This window comes from Amblyraja radiata, chromosome 26 (assembly GCF_010909765.2).
Source record: "Amblyraja radiata isolate CabotCenter1 chromosome 26, sAmbRad1.1.pri, whole genome shotgun sequence".
In the NCBI taxonomy this organism is placed as follows: domain Eukaryota; kingdom Metazoa; phylum Chordata; class Chondrichthyes; order Rajiformes; family Rajidae; genus Amblyraja; species Amblyraja radiata.
In genome coordinates, this window is record NC_045981.1 from 28776495 (window position 1) to 28794268 (window position 17774).

At 43.6% G+C, this 17774-nt stretch overlaps 1 protein-coding gene across 1 annotated transcript in view; it reads right to left on the reverse strand.

Annotated features, from left to right (window-relative positions):
- Positions 1-16381, reverse strand: part of dus1l (dihydrouridine synthase 1 like) — a 31880-nt gene extending 15499 nt beyond the window's left edge. The window contains exons 1-8 of the mRNA XM_033044573.1: positions 16307-16381; positions 10576-10867; positions 9734-9842; positions 6951-7001; positions 5675-5787; positions 4031-4113; positions 3621-3724; positions 1995-2139 (exon numbers count right to left, since the gene is read on the reverse strand). Of these exons, the coding sequence (XP_032900464.1) occupies positions 1995-2139; positions 3621-3724; positions 4031-4113; positions 5675-5787; positions 6951-7001; positions 9734-9842; positions 10576-10812 (842 nt within the window). The 5' untranslated portion in view covers positions 10813-10867; positions 16307-16381. The remainder of the gene's footprint in view (positions 1-1994; positions 2140-3620; positions 3725-4030; positions 4114-5674; positions 5788-6950; positions 7002-9733; positions 9843-10575; positions 10868-16306) is intronic.
- Positions 16382-17774: the final 1393 nt, after the last annotated feature.

Genomic DNA, 17774 nt, shown 5'->3' on the forward strand with positions numbered 1-17774 from the left:
TGGTACTGTACGTTCTTATTATAAAAAGCAGCAGCTCCCTGGGATACTGCTAATACTTGGAGCTCCACATGTAATCATGCGGGCCATTGTAAGGCACAGTGAACGGCAAGTACACCTCCAGGTGGGAGAGTAGTTTATTTGGTTTTGGGTTTCTAAAATTAGTTTGAATAATAAGCGTGAAGTGATTTGCCTCAGATTAGTGTAGTTTAGAGGTATAGCATGGAAACAGGCCATTCAGCCGTCTGAGTCCACGCCAACCAGCAATTATCCTTCATTCATCAAGGATTCCTGGCATCTTGGCCATGCCCTCTTCTTGCTGCAACCATCGGGCAGGAAGTACAGAAGCCTGCAGGTTCAGGAACAGCTGCTTTCCTACGACCATCAGGTTCTTGACCCAACCTGCACAACCCTAATCCTATCTTGACAACAGAACACCACAGACCACCTCTTGCACCACCATGGACTTGTGTTCTAATTGTTTTCTAATTTCTCGTTTTATGCGCAGTCTTTTTCTGATGTGTCATTTATATATAAGTTTTGTTTTTGTGTGTTGTCTGGGTCTATGTGTCTGTGATGCTGCTGCAAGATTTTCATTGTAGCTGTACCTCACCGTACTTGCATATATGACAGTAAACTCAACTTGATTTGCCCTCTCCATCCATCCCCAAACCCTTTAATCTCCTGACCCACACTCCACCATCCTCAAACCTGCCAATAGTAAATTGCTTCTTATTGTAAGAATTGCTTCTTCCATGCAGATTTTCTCTAAGCCATTATATTGAAGGAGAGGCACAAATTAGGAGAGTTAGACAGCATTAAAGTAGGATCATATCACTTAATGTTCTGACCATGACCCTAAATAATATTTTGACAACTTAGATTATCAGAGGACCCAAGGAAATAATCATCATGGTGTATCTTGTTAATCTTCATCCATACTCGTATTGCTGTCTGGCTACAGAGGTGTACACGACTTTCAACTTTATAGCACAGGCTTATTTCAACCAAATACAGGGAATCAACAAGACTGATGTATTCCACAAACACATAAAATTGCAGATGCTGGAATTTTGAGCACAGCACAAGTGCTGGAGGAATTCACTGGGTCAGGCAGCATCTGTGGGGGGAATGCACCACCATATTTCCTCCCCAGATGTTGCCTGGCCCGCAGGGTTCCTCCAGCATTTTGACATATTCTATAGGCAATCTATGAAATTCACTTCTTCCTGATCTGCCTACACGAATGGTCAATCTTAAGGGCCTGTCCCACTTGGACGACCTAATCCACAAGTTTAGAAGACCCTAGACGATAAAAATGTCAAGGTTGTGTTGACTCGCCGAAATAAAAGACCTCCTACGACTATGTCTACGACCTTCTACGATCTCCCACGACCCCCCTCGACCTCAGTCTTTCACAACTAAGACCAACTACGACTAGCTACGAGTGGAAAATGATCACGTGAAAAAATGATGTCATGTTTGCATTTTTTTTTCTCGGGCCAGTTACCGACCTACGACCACCTACGACCACCTACGACTACCATCACGACCTACCTACAACCTACCTACGAGTAAAAAGTATCAATTTTTTCCATGCCGACCTTTTTTTTAACTCGTGGACATTTTTATCAGGCTGGAAAAAACGCCGCGACCTGCTTGAGGCCACGAGTACGCGGAGACCACACACGAGCATGAGGAAGAGTTACGAAGACCTCCTACGACCTCGTGGCGACCATGCTGCGAGTATGAGTCAAGGGCAAACTCGGCAGAGGTCACCAATTAGGTCGTGGAAGTGGGACAGGGGCTTTATAATAACATGTACATAACACTCTCTACAGTTTTATGATGTACCACTGGAATTATTGTTTACCTGAAGTAGTTCTACCTGACTGTGCAAAAATGCAGAGGATCCAGTCACCACTGCTCATTGCAACATGATCATTTAGTCTGACAGCAACAAGCCAACATGGAAGATTATTCATTTGTGAACTCACGTGTGATGCCAGAGTTTGAAGAGGTGAGCCCTGACAAATGAAAGTGGGCAAGGGTACTGGCTAACGATGTCCAAGTACTCTTCTGCCATCTCCCACACGGGTGGCTTTCGACCTTCAAACAGGGCCGGGTTGTGTAGACTACCCTCTGTCGGAAAAAGACACAGAAACCAGTGACTCTAAAGTTATAGCTTTCAATGCCGCATTACATGCATTAAGGTTACATGATAGGCAAATGTGTCAAGAGTGTTTAATTATCAACTGTCCCGACCAAAGAACAATGAGATTTTTACAAGCCCAATACTGCAATAACACATGAATGAAACAATAATCAATTATAACACCGGGTGGCGCCAGCAATGGCTGCCTCGCCAACAGTCTGCCTGTCCTTTCCTTCTTTGTGTTTTAATAGTATGTGTTAAATGTATGTTTTTAGGATGCTTTAGCTTGTTTTATGTCATGGGTATGAGGGGGGGGGGGGGGGGGGGGGGGGGGGGGTTGGGGAAACGTTTTCTTATTCTTATTATTATTAATTATTATTATTATTATTCTTCTAATCTCTTACCTCAACGGAGATTTTTTCCGTATCGTTTCTCCGTCTGCACTGCGGCCTAACATCGAGGAGTTGGCGGCCTTTGCTGGAGACCGATTTTTGAGAGCTCCACCGCGGGGAGCCTATGGGACTTTAACATTGCGGAGCCCGCAATCCCTTTGCCAGGGGTCGATCTTGGAACTCCAACCGTGGGTGCACACAGACTTTAACATCACGGAGGCCGCATTCTCGGGCCTGAGACAGACTTCGGGAACTCCAAGCCGCGGGAGTTTCAACCGCCCCGACGCGGGAGTTTCGATCGCTCCAACAAGGGAGCTTTGATCACCCCGACGGATAGTTAAACTGCCCCAACCGCAGGAGAATAACGAGGAAGGAGGTTGGACTTTTTTGCCTTCCATCACAGTGAGGAATGTGGGGAATCCGCTGTGGTGGATGTTTATGTTAACTTTTATGTAGTTGTGTGTCTTGTTGCTTTTTTTCCTGTATGGCAATTCGCATATAACTGTACCTTAATTAGTACATGTGACAATAAAAGACCTTTGAAACTTCTGAACCTTAATTGTAAACTGAGGTCCGTAGTGCAACCAAAGACACAGTCCATAGAAGATCACAGTTGCTGACGTTAGTGTTGTGCAGTGTTCAAGTGCCTAATGATTGCTGGAATGCAGCTCTTCTCGAACCTGGTGGTCATATCTTCAGGCTCCTGTACCTTCTTCCCGATTACCTTCCATGTTACTTTCACCAGGAGGGGGTATTCAATGAATGTACCAGACTGTGGTAAGCGAGAACAATGGAGGTCTGTGGCCAAATGCAAGCATGGGACCAACCCAATATGCCAACTTGGTCGGCATGGACAAGGTGGAAGCTGTTCTTAAATCATCAACTTCCATTAGAAACATGGGGAAAGCAATTTAGAATTGTAAATCTTTACAAGGGGAGTTAGGTTTTGTCAACTAACTGGATGTACAAACAGGGTACACAGAGAGATGTATTATGATAAGAAATGGGGCCTTAAGAGCAAAAATAAATAAGGCCAATTAGAAATAAGGCTAAGGAAATCTTCTGTGACCATATACCTGCACTCATTACACCTTGTACATCAGTCTCCCGAAAGCATCGGTCCACATCGGTTAGATATTGGATATTGCCGTTGGCAAAAACTGGAATGTTCACTTCGTTCCTGTGTCAAAACAGAATTTCATTTATTTAAAAAAAAAATGTTAACAAGCTGATATCCATTAATATCAACTATTTGAAGGCTTACATTTAAGTTGAAGCTGTTAATTTGAATAAGTATTCTGCCATTATTCTTATTGAAAGACAACCAAGCATTACTTAAGAGTAAGGGTTTGTCCCCCATTGACATCACTGCCCTGGCACCAGGCCAGACTACTGGAGCCCCGTCACTGAGAGCCCAGTGGGACCTCTATTACCACTGATGATGCATTTGTCACCTGCATCGTGTTCAGTCTTCCTGGCTTCTTACCTCACAGCTTTTATGTGTTCCCAATCAGCGACTCCAGTCAGGGGCCCTTTCTGCTCCTTTGTACGGCCATGAACAGTCAACAGCTGCAATGGATTAGATTTATTTTGCATTGTATTTGCATAATAAAACCACAACATTTGGAAAGGATATAACAAACAATAGAACTCTTTTGCTTAACTACTAAATATAACATGTTTGTTGAAACTAAAAACAAGCCATTCTCTTTATTCCGTTAAAAGTTTTGTATTTAAGTTGACTACAGTGAATATTCGGGATAATGAATGCAAAAGGAATAATCCTCACCTTCCATATTTTCAAAAGGCGCTACTTTTCTAAAGAGAGTTTAAACAAATTCAGGAATCCACCAAATTTTAATAGGTTTAAAATAGTTATTTTGTGCTTGGAATCCATAACTGTACAAAATGAGCAGAATGAATACAAATTTATCATCGGGCGCCTAATACATAGAAACCTGAATTTAATCATGTCGGTTTAATCTTGATTTTAATATCTGCCCCAAAGAAGGTGTATCAATCTTTTCCTTAAACAGTTAATATAATAAACCATGCAATAATGTCACAGCTTTTACACCAGGGGAAAATATTTAAAATTCAGTGTAGGGCACAAGGCTTTTGAGTTAATTTTGCGTGAATCAGAATTCAAAATGACTAGTCGTTAATAAAAATAATAAAATTTGTTTTTCAGTAATGTTTTATAATATCTAAAATAAAACATATTTGTTTTGCAGTGTGCGTGGTTAGGTCATTTATAAAATCACCCATTGCTTAAATGAACCATCTGAACCTTTAGTTGAAATGAATAATGGGGCATATCGGTATCATTTAATAGCAGTAAACTGCTACACTGAGTATGGATAAGTCATTAATTGCGCAAAGGACAAATGCTTAAATTTTTCCTCTTGCAAACTGTAAAAATTAATTATATGTTTAAATATACACCCTACATTTAAGCAGTTACGTATGGACTTCCAATTTGCATTATTGTTGATTGTATTATTGACTAATACGTGGCTCCAAAGATTATGTAGTAAAGGAATAAGCAATGTATATTCTGTTGAATTGTTCATAAAGTACTCTACAGGACTGGAACTCTGACGCATTCATCATAATGTGTTTGAAAGCAATGTTCTCGAGTGGGTGTGGCACTGATGACTGAACTAAACTAACAACTTTAGTTTTTAGTTTAGAGACACAGCATGGAAACAGGCCCTTCAGCCCACCGAGTCCGGCACGGACTAGAGGGGTCGAGATGGCCTGTTTCCATGCTGTAATTGTTATATGGTTATATGGTTATATGAGTCCGTGCTGACCAGTGATCACCCGTACACTATATCTAGCCTACATGCTAGGGGAAATTTACAGAAGTCAATTGACCTATAACCTCTAGGTCTTTGGATACCAGGTCACACAGAGAAAACCCACGCGGTCACAGGGAGAATGTACAAACTCCATACAGACAACATCCATAACCAGAATCGAACCTGTGTCTCTGGCGCTGTGAGGCAGCAACACTACCGCTTACTCAAAAACCTCTCACCTCTCAATAGATGCTAAACATTTGTCACATATTTGCCACACTGCAACATTCAGATTATTAGAAAGCAAACTATAAATATTTAATTACCTGGCAGCCTGCCTTCTCCAGCATCTTTGCATATTGCACAGTTTTACTGACTTCGGGGAAGACACGGATTTTGCATGTGATGGGAACTGATATTCTCTTATGTGCCTCAGAAACTAAGAGAACAGAATACATTCAATGTAACACATTTACTGTTCTTATTTGGCTTTCCCTTTAATCTAATTCCATGACGAATGATAAGTACACCAGGGAGTCACCCAGCTGCATTTATCTAAGTTTTCTCTTAAAATCAGGAATTGTCAGATGGATACAAGTAGCTTTAGAAGCTCTCTATTGGTCTGTGAAATGTTAGTACATCAACGTATAATTATTGTGGCCCAGACAAAGTTCCACCTTCTAGTTATCCACATCAGAGAGATCATTGTTCCTCACTTCCCCTTTCCATGTCAGCGACTGGCTGTACCTCCTGAGCTGACATGTGGCTTGTGAATTGGACAGTTCATTTTAGTTGCTGGCAACAGACTGATTTTATTAAACAGATTTAAACTGCAGAGTACTTACAGAGTAAGAATGCAGATTTACAAGAATGTTGCCATGACTCGAGGGCCTGAGTTGTAGGGAGAGATTGGGCAGCCTAGGACCTTATTCCTTGGAGTACAGGAGGCTGAGGGGTGATCTTATGGAGGTGTACAAAATCTTAGGGGGATAGATAGGGTGACTGCCAAGAGGCTTTATTCCCCCAGTATAGGGGTATCAAGAACCAGTGGGCATAGGCTTAAAGTGAGAGCGGAAAGATTTAATAGGAGACTGAAGGGCAACCTTTTCACACAGAGGGTGGTGGGTATATGGATCAAGCTGCTAGACGTGTTTTGGCAGGTACAGGAATAGTTAAAAGACATTTGGACAGGTACATGGATAGGAAAGGTTTCGAGGGATATGGGCCAAACCCAGGCAATAGGATTAGCTTAAATGTGACATCTTGGTCAGCATGGATGAGTTGTGTGAAAGGCCCGTTTCCATGGCGTATGATTCTACGTGTTATACGGACCATCAGAGGATGGTATCACTTCGTCCAGTGTTTTTTTCAAATAAACATTCTTCATCCGATATCATTTTTCATTTCCCTCACTATAGGTGGGGACAAATGCTAAAACAGGAAAAATTGTTCTTTGTGTAGCATCCACTCAAACTAAGCATATCCCAGAATGTGTTTCTGAAGCTTGAAGCACATAATACACAATAACTAAAACATAAATGATAAATCATCCCCAAGAAATTGCAGGGATCCTGCAAAGAATGTTTTGATTCTAAAACTCACGCATTTTATGCAGCAAGTCCCATTTTTCCTGTAGAAATGCTCCATAATGCCCTGTGAACAAGAGGAAGCACAGGTTCATCGCTAGATTGTATATTCTCATACAAAAAGGTATCTGCCCAATTAAAAGAGGATTGTTATTTTCAAGTATTACTGTTTCAGATTATGTTTTTTTGGCAACCTCAGTAAAGAGCGTGTCTCTCAGCATCAGCAGGAACTCAAGCAGACAGGTGAATATTTCTCCACCCATTAATATATGTTTATCAAAGGTTGTGCAAGTCTCACCTCCAGATTCCTCATCACCTCACTGATATTGAGGCTTTATATTTCCATTCATTATAGTAATTAATTAGTGGTGTTTTTTTAAAGTCAAAAATATATTGATCGATTGCATCAGAAAAGATGTTTACTGCTGATAAAAAAATATTTAAAATACTATTATTATTAAAGGTATTGGCTTTTTGAAAACATGTGGAGAATAGAAAATGATACTCATATCATCACAGTCAAATGTTTGAGAGATTAGCTCTGTAAACAAGTGAACGTTATGTCAGCATTGCAGAAATTCCTGAATTTAATTATTTTCTTTGTACACACTCATGTAAGTAGATAAGTGATTAGAATAGGAAAATGGAGAGTGATCAATTAGCTTATAAGATATTTTAAGGTGATTGCAAACAAAACAATTAAGATCAATTAATGGTGATTAATAACTCCATGACGTCTCTCTAATTGTATTCACGTTTACTTACATCCCACCAAAAAATGCCACTAATTTTCAAATAGAAAAGGATTAGCCTTCCAAGGAAAGATTCAGCCACTCAAACATGAACTGTTTGGTAGCTAATTCATTCATAAGAATATGTGAAACTGTAGCTCAGAAGTAGCTTCGTCTTATACCAGTGAAACTTATTTTTCTTCGATTAAATGAGATTTGTCTCTGCAATTAAAACATTTAGTTCAATATGATTTCTTATGATTTTATATCACTTCGTTGATTCTATTATTTAGAAATATGTAGCAGCATCATCTGCATTCCCACTATCACTCACTGGATGGAGCTCCATCCCAGGAATATAGATGCCTAGTAAAGAATCTGTTATTTGCACTTTATCAGTTTATTTATTCATGTGTGTATATATTTATATAATGGTATATGGACACACTGATCTGTTTTGTAGTCAATGCCTACTATGTTCTGTTGTGCTGAAGCAAAGCAAGAATTTCATTGTCCTATCAGGGACACATGACAATAAACTCACTTGAACTTGATCATCTTAATCAAACTATTCCACCCTCTGTAATTGTTATGTTAAAACGAAACAAGACAAGCTACTAATGCTACCAAATGAACACAATCCGTGAGAATCTTGCATTTGACAAACTGCAAATGTTTAGAATACCTTAGACCAAATGGTGCGACACATAACAGGACATCACAACTCAACCACGAATATTCACCAGCTTCTTGCCTAGTGACCAACCCGAAGCATTATATTCAGGTTCATGGATTTTGCTGATTGATACTGTGACCAAAGATCTTATAGCAGAGCAAGATGGCCTACTCCTACGCAAAACACGTAGTACGGTCATGGGCAGATTCATGGGTGATTTATAGGACCCATTTTAGCAACCAGCCTCCGCCATCTTGTTCCGCCATCTTGCTTCGCCATCTTGCTTCCAGCCAAAGATCGGATCTTTGCTTCCGCCTCCGCTCCCGTATCTTCGCTTTGGTCTTTGACTTGGGCGGGGAATGGGGGTGCGCGGCCCGGGGCAGAGGGGAGAAGGGGTCCGGGGCAGCGGGGAGAAGGGGTGCGCGGCCCGGAGCAGAGGGGAGAAGGGGTCCGGGGCAGCGGGAAGAAGGGGTGCGCGGCCCGGGGCAGCGGGGAGAGGGGATGCGCAGCCCGGGGCAGAGGGGAGAGAGGAGGGGAGTAGTGCAAGTGGGGTAGTGGTGGCGCAGGAGTGTTGGGGAGGGAGAGAGCAAAGATCTTAGAGCGGAGCTCCGCTATAAGATCTTTGGGAGAGAGAGGTGGATCTTTGACTGTGACCACACAGATAGCTGTGGAGGCCAAGTCAATTGATATTTTTAAGGCGGAGATTGACAGATTCTTGATTTGTAAGGGTGTCAGCAGTTATGTGGGAGAAGGCAGGAGTATGGTGTTGAGAGGGAAAGATAGATCAACCATGATTGAATGGTGGAGTAGACTTGATGGGCAGAATGGCCAAATTGTACTCCTATACCATGAATTTATTAGATTTCAGTATTACACACCCACAAATCCATTGTTTCAAAACTAAATGCGAGAAATAAGGCAACATTCATAAACTTTGCATGGTCTATAAAAGCACTAACAACCCTCAGTTCCATTGTTCTGATAGTTAACAAATAAATGCAACACTTAAATATAGAAAATATTCCAAGTACAATTTTGATTAAAACTACTTCATATATTACCAGTACCTCAAAATAAATCACATTTTACATTTATCACAGCCTTTTACCATTAGGTTTTAACTCTTCAAAATTTTGTTTTGCATTGAGTTTCAGATCCTCGAATAAATTTTGTAAAATATCAAGATATTTAATGTCTCTTTGCGAACATTTTAAGCATCTTATAAAAAAAACTGCTGACAATTCAACCAGCAATTTCTGATGCATTGCTTTAACCCCTATAATAACCAAATGTAATGGTATAATTGACTTTAAAAAAACTGTGGATTATTATCTTTTACGTCAGCATCCATGCAATTTAATACATCAGGAAAATAATAAAAGCCTCGGGTACCTCGTTTTGCAATCATCTGTGGACAGCCCAGGTTGAGATCAATAGCATTGCAGTAATCCTGAGCAAGTAGACAGGCCTGGACAAATACTTCTGGGTCATTTGCACAGAACTTAAACAGAAAGACAAGGCATCAAAACACATTAAAAATGTTATAAAACCAGCCTGATCTCTCATAGTTTCTGTAACTTGGAGTATTAATGGTCCGGTTACAATGTACAGTGGATTAACATAAACCAGGGTCAATAACAGATCAGGACGGCACAGTGGTGGAGCCACTGCCTCACAATGCCAGTCTGTGATCCTGACCTGGGGTGCTGTCTGCGTGGAGTTTGCACGTTCTCCCCGTGACCGCGTAGGTTTCTTCTGAGTGTTCCGGTTTCCTCCCACATCCCAAAGATGTGCGGGTCTGTAGGTTAATAGGCCTCTGTAAATTGCCTCTAGTGTGTAAGGAGTGGATGTGAAAGTGGGATAACATAGAACTAGTGTGAACGGTTGATCAATGGTCAGCGTGGACTCACTGGGTCGAAGGTCCTGTTTTCAAGCTGTGTCTCTAAACTAAATTTGCGATCCAGCTGCCCAATCGCTTCTGTACACAGGTGATACTACTGCATACCAGCGAAACACAAGGAAGTCTTCCTGTTATTGTAACTAGGACACGAGGCAACAATTACTGGGTTACTAACATTATACTAATTGTGAATACTTTAGTTCTGAATTTTCTACTAACATACTCAATCTATTTTTAATCAAACGATAATATAATTGAAGGGTTTAAATGTGAGAAGGCCAAGTTTGGATGGTAACGAGGTGTTGTTTTGCTCTATTCCTGCTATGCTCCATACCTGAACAACCAGTGGTCGGTCCTCTGCATTCGTCTCGTTGTAGAGGTTCTCCTTCCTGTAGTTGGCATCTCGCACAAACACCTGGGCGTGAAGCATGGGCGTGTAGCAGAGGTGGGCACCGTGTCGGCGGCTCAGCAACCTCCATGCCAGCTCACTCTGATCCACCATGGGGGCAACTACGTAACGGGCACCGTTGAGCGTTGTCCTCCAGAAATCAAACCCTTCAGGTTTGGGCATTGTGAGCTGTCTGCAAGGGTAGCACCACGGAACTTTTAAACATCCCAACAACAGCCTGCAAAAGGTCAACGAGAGGTGATGGTCAACAGAATCTGTGTCAAATTAAATCATAGAGTCACAGAGTGAAACTGCGTGAAAATGGGGGAGGCTCCCATTATCCTGGCACCTTTTCCCCTCCCCCTGTCCCCTTCTACCTGTATCCCATCCTCTTCTATCCTCACCTTGCAGCCTTCTTGACATCTCTGGCCTTCCTCATGCCATCTGCCAATCAAAACCTCCCATAGCTGTACCCACCTATCACTTGCCAGGCCTTGTATTACCTCTCATCCAGCTCCCCCTCCCCGCCCTCCCACTTCACCCTTAAAGAAGGGTCCCAACCTAGAATGTCACATTTTCGCACATTTCACAGTTCCTGAAAATTCATTTGTTTTCCCTCTAAATGCCTTCCTCCATTATTCCCAGATTTGCAAATATTGAATATGCAATATGAAACTTTGGTTATGGCTTGTGACATTTTTCCTCAAACCGAACGCTGCTTGAATCAACAGTTCAGAGGCAGGATCCCTGCACACGCCAACACTCAGCTTTTACCCGTCCAGTTCCACATTGAGGATTGGCATTCTATTAGTGGCAACTTGAGATCAAACTTTGCAGTGCTTTTTATAAGTTTATAGCAAAACGTGGGATCAGAGCCTACAACGCTCTCACCAATTCATTATGGACAGCGACACCAGCACAACATAGCGTGGCACTTGCAGGGAAAGAGATGTGGGATCATCTGGTCTAGTACTCTGTCTGCAAACCTCCAAGTTCAGCGGCATCTGCAATTTACCGAGCTGAGTGGCTGGACAAATTCCAGTAATGATAATCTTACATCACAGTCTCTTTAATTATCCATCGACTAATGGTGGCTGTGTATTTATTCTGCCTAAATGTTCCAAATTTAGAAAACACCCTTCAAGTCTGCTCAGGGACAAAAATCGTTCACATCATAGACAGCCCATGCAGACAAGTAGTTTGGGCATAGAGCTTTGTGTTGTATTTTTGATATAACTCCAACTAGTACCTACAATACAATACAATACGGTTTTATTCGTCACATTGCACATAAAGTGCAAGTGAAATGAATTTGCCAGCAGCAGTACCTGCAATCATTGCGGTGTAAAGATGTGCTGGATTTGAAAATTCTCATCAGTATATTTCCACTTAGCTCCCCTTACTCCTTAGTCTTTCTCAATGTTATTTCACTCTCTCCTACTTTTCCTGCCTTTTGTTCTGTTGGTACATGATGTTCTCATTGATGAGGCAAAGATTGTGTTTGAAGCCTCTCCAGCCACTGAAATATGAAATCCAGCAATCCAGTATTATACTGAGGGGGTGATACAGTGTCCGATATTCTGTTCGTTATGAATGGCTCAATGGTACTTCATTGTCACATAAACTTAAAATGAATGGGACATTAATCCAAAGCTCTCAATTTAAAAGGTCCCATGGCATCAGGAGAATAGGAGCAAGACTGTAGGACTTCGTCTTTTGAATCTGTTCTACCTTTCAGTGTGATCTTGATGAATATAATAATAATAATAATAATAAATTTTATTTATGGGCGCCTTTCAAGAGTCTCAAGGACACCTTACAAAAATTTAGCAGGTAGAGGAAAAACATGTAAGGGGAATGAAATAAATAGTAGAGGCATGACTAGTACACAAATTAAAGACAGAATTCAATTCAAAACACAATATGAGGCAATTCAAGCACAGATGAAAAGGGAGGGGGACGTGGGGCTAAGGATAGGCAGAGGTGAAGAGATGGGTCTTGAGGTGGGACTGGAAGATGGTGAGGGACACGGAATTGCGGATCAGTTGGGGGAGGGAGTTCCAGAGCCTGGGAGCTGCCCTGGAGAAGGCTCTGCGGAGGTTGAACTTGTGGATGGAGAGGAGACCGGCTGATGTGGATCTGAGGGACCGTGAGGGTTGGTAGGGGGAGAGGAGATCAGTGAGATATGGGGGGGCCAGATGGTGGAGGGCTTTGTAGGTGAGGACCAGGATTTTGTAGGTGATCCGGTGGGAGATGGGAAGCCAGTGAAGTTGTTTGAGGACTGGAGTGATGTGATGCCAGGATTTGGAGTGGGTGATGAGTCGGGCGGCTGCGTTCTGGACCAGTTGGAGTCGGTTGATGTAGGTGGAGCTGATGCCAAGGAGAAGTGAGTTGCAGTAGTCCAGTCGGGAGGAGATGAAGGCATGGATGAGTCTTTCAGCAGCGGGAGGTGTGAGAGAGGGTCTGAGTTTGGCGATGTTGCGGAGGTGAAAGAAGGAGGTTTTAATGACATGGCGGATGTGAGGCTCAAGGGAGAGGGTGGAATCAAAGATCATGGCAAGGTTGCGGGCCTGGGGAGATGGGGAGACAGTGGTGCCGTCGATGGTGAGAGTGGGGTTATTGATTTTGCTGAGTGTGGATTTGGAGCCTATGCGGAGGAATTCTGTTTTATCGCTGTTGAGTTTGAGGAAGTTATGTTGCATCCAGGTTTTTATAGCTGACAAACAGGAGTTGATATGGGAGAGGGGGGAGTTGTGGGGGGATTTGGTGCCGAGGTAGATCTGGGTGTCATCGGCGTAACAGTGGAAGTCCAGGTTGAAGTGGCGGAGTATCTGACCAAGGGGGAGGATGTAGATGATGAAGAGGAGGGGGCCGAGTACGGAGCCTTGGGGAACGCCTTGAGTGACTGTGGCTGTAGCAGAGGTGTGGTTATGGAGAGAGATGAAGTGGGATCTGTTGGAAAGGTAGGAACGGAGCCAGCTGAGTGCAGAACCTTCAATGCCGAGGTCTTTGAGTCTGGTGAGCAGGATGTTAAGGTTCACTGTATCAAAGGCTGAGCTCAGGTCGAGGAGGATGAGGATGTTGAGGGAACCAGTGTCAGCAGAGGTGAGGAGGTCGTTGAGGACTTTGAGGAGAGCAGTTTCTGTGCTATGGAGGGGGCGAAAGCCAGAGGGGTTCAAGTAGGTTATACGCAAGGAGGTGGGAATGAAGTTGTGATGCAACGATACACTCCAGGGTTTTTGAAAGAAAGGGGAGGTTTGAGATTGGGCGGTAGTTAATGAGAGAGGAGGGATCAAGACCAGGTTTCTTTAAGATTGGTGTGACAGCAGCAGTTTTGAAAGCGGAGGGGACAATTCCTTAAGACAATGAGGAGTTGAAGAGATTAGTGAGGTAGGGGCAGAGAACGGGGAGGCAGGACTTCAGCAGGGGAGTGGGGAGAGGGTCGAGGGAGCAGGTAGTGGGTTTGGAAGAGCTGATGAGTTTGGAGATTTCAGTAGGGGTGACCAGGTCAAACTGGGAGAGGAAGCAGTGTGGAGGAGGGGTAAGGAGGTCAGTGGAGATGTTGAAAGGATGCGATCTAACTCCATGTACGTGCCTCTTGCCCCAATCCCTCGATAAATATGGTTATCAAAAAACTATTTAAAATATTGACCTATTATTAACTGTCATTTGCAGAGATAGGATCAAATTTGTCTACACACAGAATTTTTCCTAATTTCACTCCTCAAAGCCTTTTTATTCATTTTTGGACAAGACACCCAGTCTGGCGCTAGCAGGAGTAGGCCCCCAGGCCACTCAACCTGCCTGCCACTGAATGTAATGATGGCTGGTCTCACTGCTTCCTCTGTGCTTATGCGACAATAAAGTTGGGAGAAAGGTCTGACTGTCTGCCCTATCTATGCTTCTCATAATTTTATAAACTGCTATCAGGTCTCTCCTCAACCTCCGGCACTCCAGAAAAAACAATGCAAGTTTATCCAACTTCTTATAGCAAATACATTCTAATCCAGGCAGCATTCTGGTAGAGTATTAGTTCCTCTCTCTCTCTCTCTCTCTCTCAACCTTTGTCATATTAGTTTGCTTAAAGAGATCAGTCAAAGCATCCTTTCGCTAAAACTCCACATAATACACCTTTAGTTTCTGCCATCCTTCCTCACTTTAACTCTTGGAATCCAGATATCATATCAGGAAATCTCTGCAGTCTACCCTCCAATCGCCCAGAATAGCACACCCCACTTGATCTCTCATTAGGGACAGTAAATATTTTATCTGCTTCTACTCTGGTCCTTTGATAAAAAGCCAGACTTCCATTAGATTTAATTTTTCCACATCATGATATTTTAATAATTAATGAACATTGAGCAAATTATGTTTGGACCAAGACTGATGGTTTCTTCGTTTCTGTTCCATAGGTTGCAAATCCAAACTGCAGAATCTCCTATTTTCCTGCAATAAGACTTTTAATGTTTATTTGTTGTGTAATGCTTCCATCTAGACTGCATAAAAATGTATTTTCTCTTTGGAGAACTTAGATGTAGTGTTTTCTATAAATCATCCATGTCTCCTGATTACTGTTTGTAAACTTTGTTGTCATCTTCCCCCTAGTTAACAATGAACCATTCTACATCTCCATGAACATTGTCTGCTTTGAGCTGGTGTTTTCACACCTTACCCTTCCATATCTCTAGTTTCCCTCTCCCCTGACTCTGACCGAAAACATCACCTATTCCTTCTCTCCAGAGATGCTGTCTGTCTCACTGAGTTACTCCAGCATTTATGCCTATCTTCCATGTCATTTCTAAGTTTGCTGAGAGAAACTGTACAAAGCACCTCCACAATGTAAGGCAAAACACAAAGTGCTGGAGGAACTCAACAGGTCAGCCACCGTCTGTGGAGGGAACGGACAGGGCCGGGCCCGACGGATGCTGCCTGACTTGCTGTATTCCTCCAGCACTTTGTGTTTTGCTCACGATTCCAACATCTGCAGTTCCTTGTATCTCCATCATTAGAATTAAAAGTGTTATCCTCATGACAGGTTTCATACTTTAAAAACGATTTAACTGGTGGCGGGTTGCTCTGAAAGAAGCCAAGTAAAAGCAATTTAAATAAAAAAAGCTTTCGTTTCTAACACAGCCCAGCCCTTTCTCTTTCCGACTGCCCCAGCTCCTCTGCCTCCCTACCACTTCCCTGATCTCTTCCTGTTCACTGTCCTCTCTCACTCCTCACTCTCCCATACCTTTACTCCCTCCTTCACTTCCCTCCCACTCCCTCCTTCCTTGCTTTCCTCCTCTCCCACACTCTCCCTCTCCTTCCTTCCCTCCTCCCTCCTTCCTTCCCTCCCTCATTCCTCCTTCCCTCCTTCCTTCCCTCCCTCCTTCCCTCCCTCCTTCCCTCATTCCTCCCTCCTCCCTTCCCTCCTTCCTTCCTTCCCTCCTTCCTTCCCTCCTTCCTTCCCTCCTCCCTCCTTCCTTCCCTCCTCCCTCCTTCCTTGCTTTCCTCCTCTCCCACACTCTCCCTCTCCTTCCTTCCTTCCTTCCCTCCTTCCTTCCCTCCCTCCTTCCCTCCTTCCTTCCCTCCCTCCTTCCTTCCCTCCTCCCTCCTTCCTTCCTTCCCTCCTCTCCCACACTCCCTACCCTATACTTCCTCCCTCTCCGCATGTGTTCTCCACACCACTTACCCGCTGCTGTCTTCGTGTCCGCCGCTCAAACCCGTTCGCCCGCCGCCGCCGCCGCCCGGTCCGTCCGCTCTCCACTCCGGGAGGAACGCGGGGGTCCGCCAGCTGCAGCGCCGCCCGTGGCCGCGCCCGGCATCGGCGAGGGAGGCAGCGCCTGCAGATGTGAACCTCACCCTTCCATGTCTCCTCCACAGATGCTGCCTGACCAGCCTCCTGCACCGCTAAACCAGCATCTGCACTTCCTTAACCCCCCTCCCCCCTGGAGAATGGAGGATGTTTCTTGTGAAAGCAGATGTCAATGAAGTATTTAAGAAGGAACTGTTTAAGAAGTTTATTTATTCATGTGTGTATATATTTATATCATGGTATATGGACACACTTATCTGTTTTGTAGTAAATGCCTACTATGTTCTGTGTGCTGAAGCAAAGCAAGAATGTCATTGTCCTATGACAATAAACTCACTTGAACTTGAACTGCAGATGTTGGAAAATCGAAGGTAGACAAAAATGCCGGAGAAACTCAGCGGGTGCAGCAGCATCTATGGAGCGAAGGAAATAGGCTCCACAATATGTCTCGGGCCCGAAACGTTGCCTATTTCCTTCGCTCTACAGATGCTGCTGCACACGCTGAGTTTCTCCAACAATTTTTATCAATGAAGTACATAGACTGCCAGCCATCACTGACGAAGGGGTGGAAGATTGCAACCTTCACGTGGTCCGCCCTGTTTCGACTAATGCAATCAACTCGATGTGCACAAACGGATGATCAAATAGAACAAGTTGTCCAACAACTTTAGGCTGTGCCCGCCACACGAAAGAAGATCACTGATGAACATGGGACAGTACAGACAGGACAGGCCTTTCGGCCCACAATGTCTGTGCCGACTATGATGCCAAGACCAACTCTGATCTGCCTGCACACAATCCATATCCCTCCATATCCAAGTGCCTATCCAAAGATCAATTAAGTATGGTTCCACCACCACCCCTCTCCTTTTCTCCCCCACAGTCCCTCCTTCTTTGCTCTCGTGCTCACCCCCTTCCCTGCCTCCCTCCTCTCCCACATTCCCTCCTTCCCCCACACTCCCACTTTCCCTGCCTCCCTCCTCTCCCAGACTCCCCTGGGCACAGCAGGCACCTCTCATGATGAACAGGTCCGTTTCCAAGAGATTGTGATGCAGAATGCAGCATTTACTGTCTTACAACACTGTTTTGCACTTTAAAAATGGGTCATTTTTTGTGTCAATTCCCTTCACACTACAAATTTATAACCCTAATCCCAGATAGTTCCCATTACACTACTTTCCCAGTTAATCCAATTTCCCCAGAATAACACTGCAGCACCAATGGAAGGAATGGACAGTTTTCATTCCGAGTCAGAACCCTTCTTCACTCGGAATTGGCAATCAGTCTGAAGAAGGGTCCCGAACCGAAACGTTTGTCCATTCCATCCACAGATGCTGTCTGACCC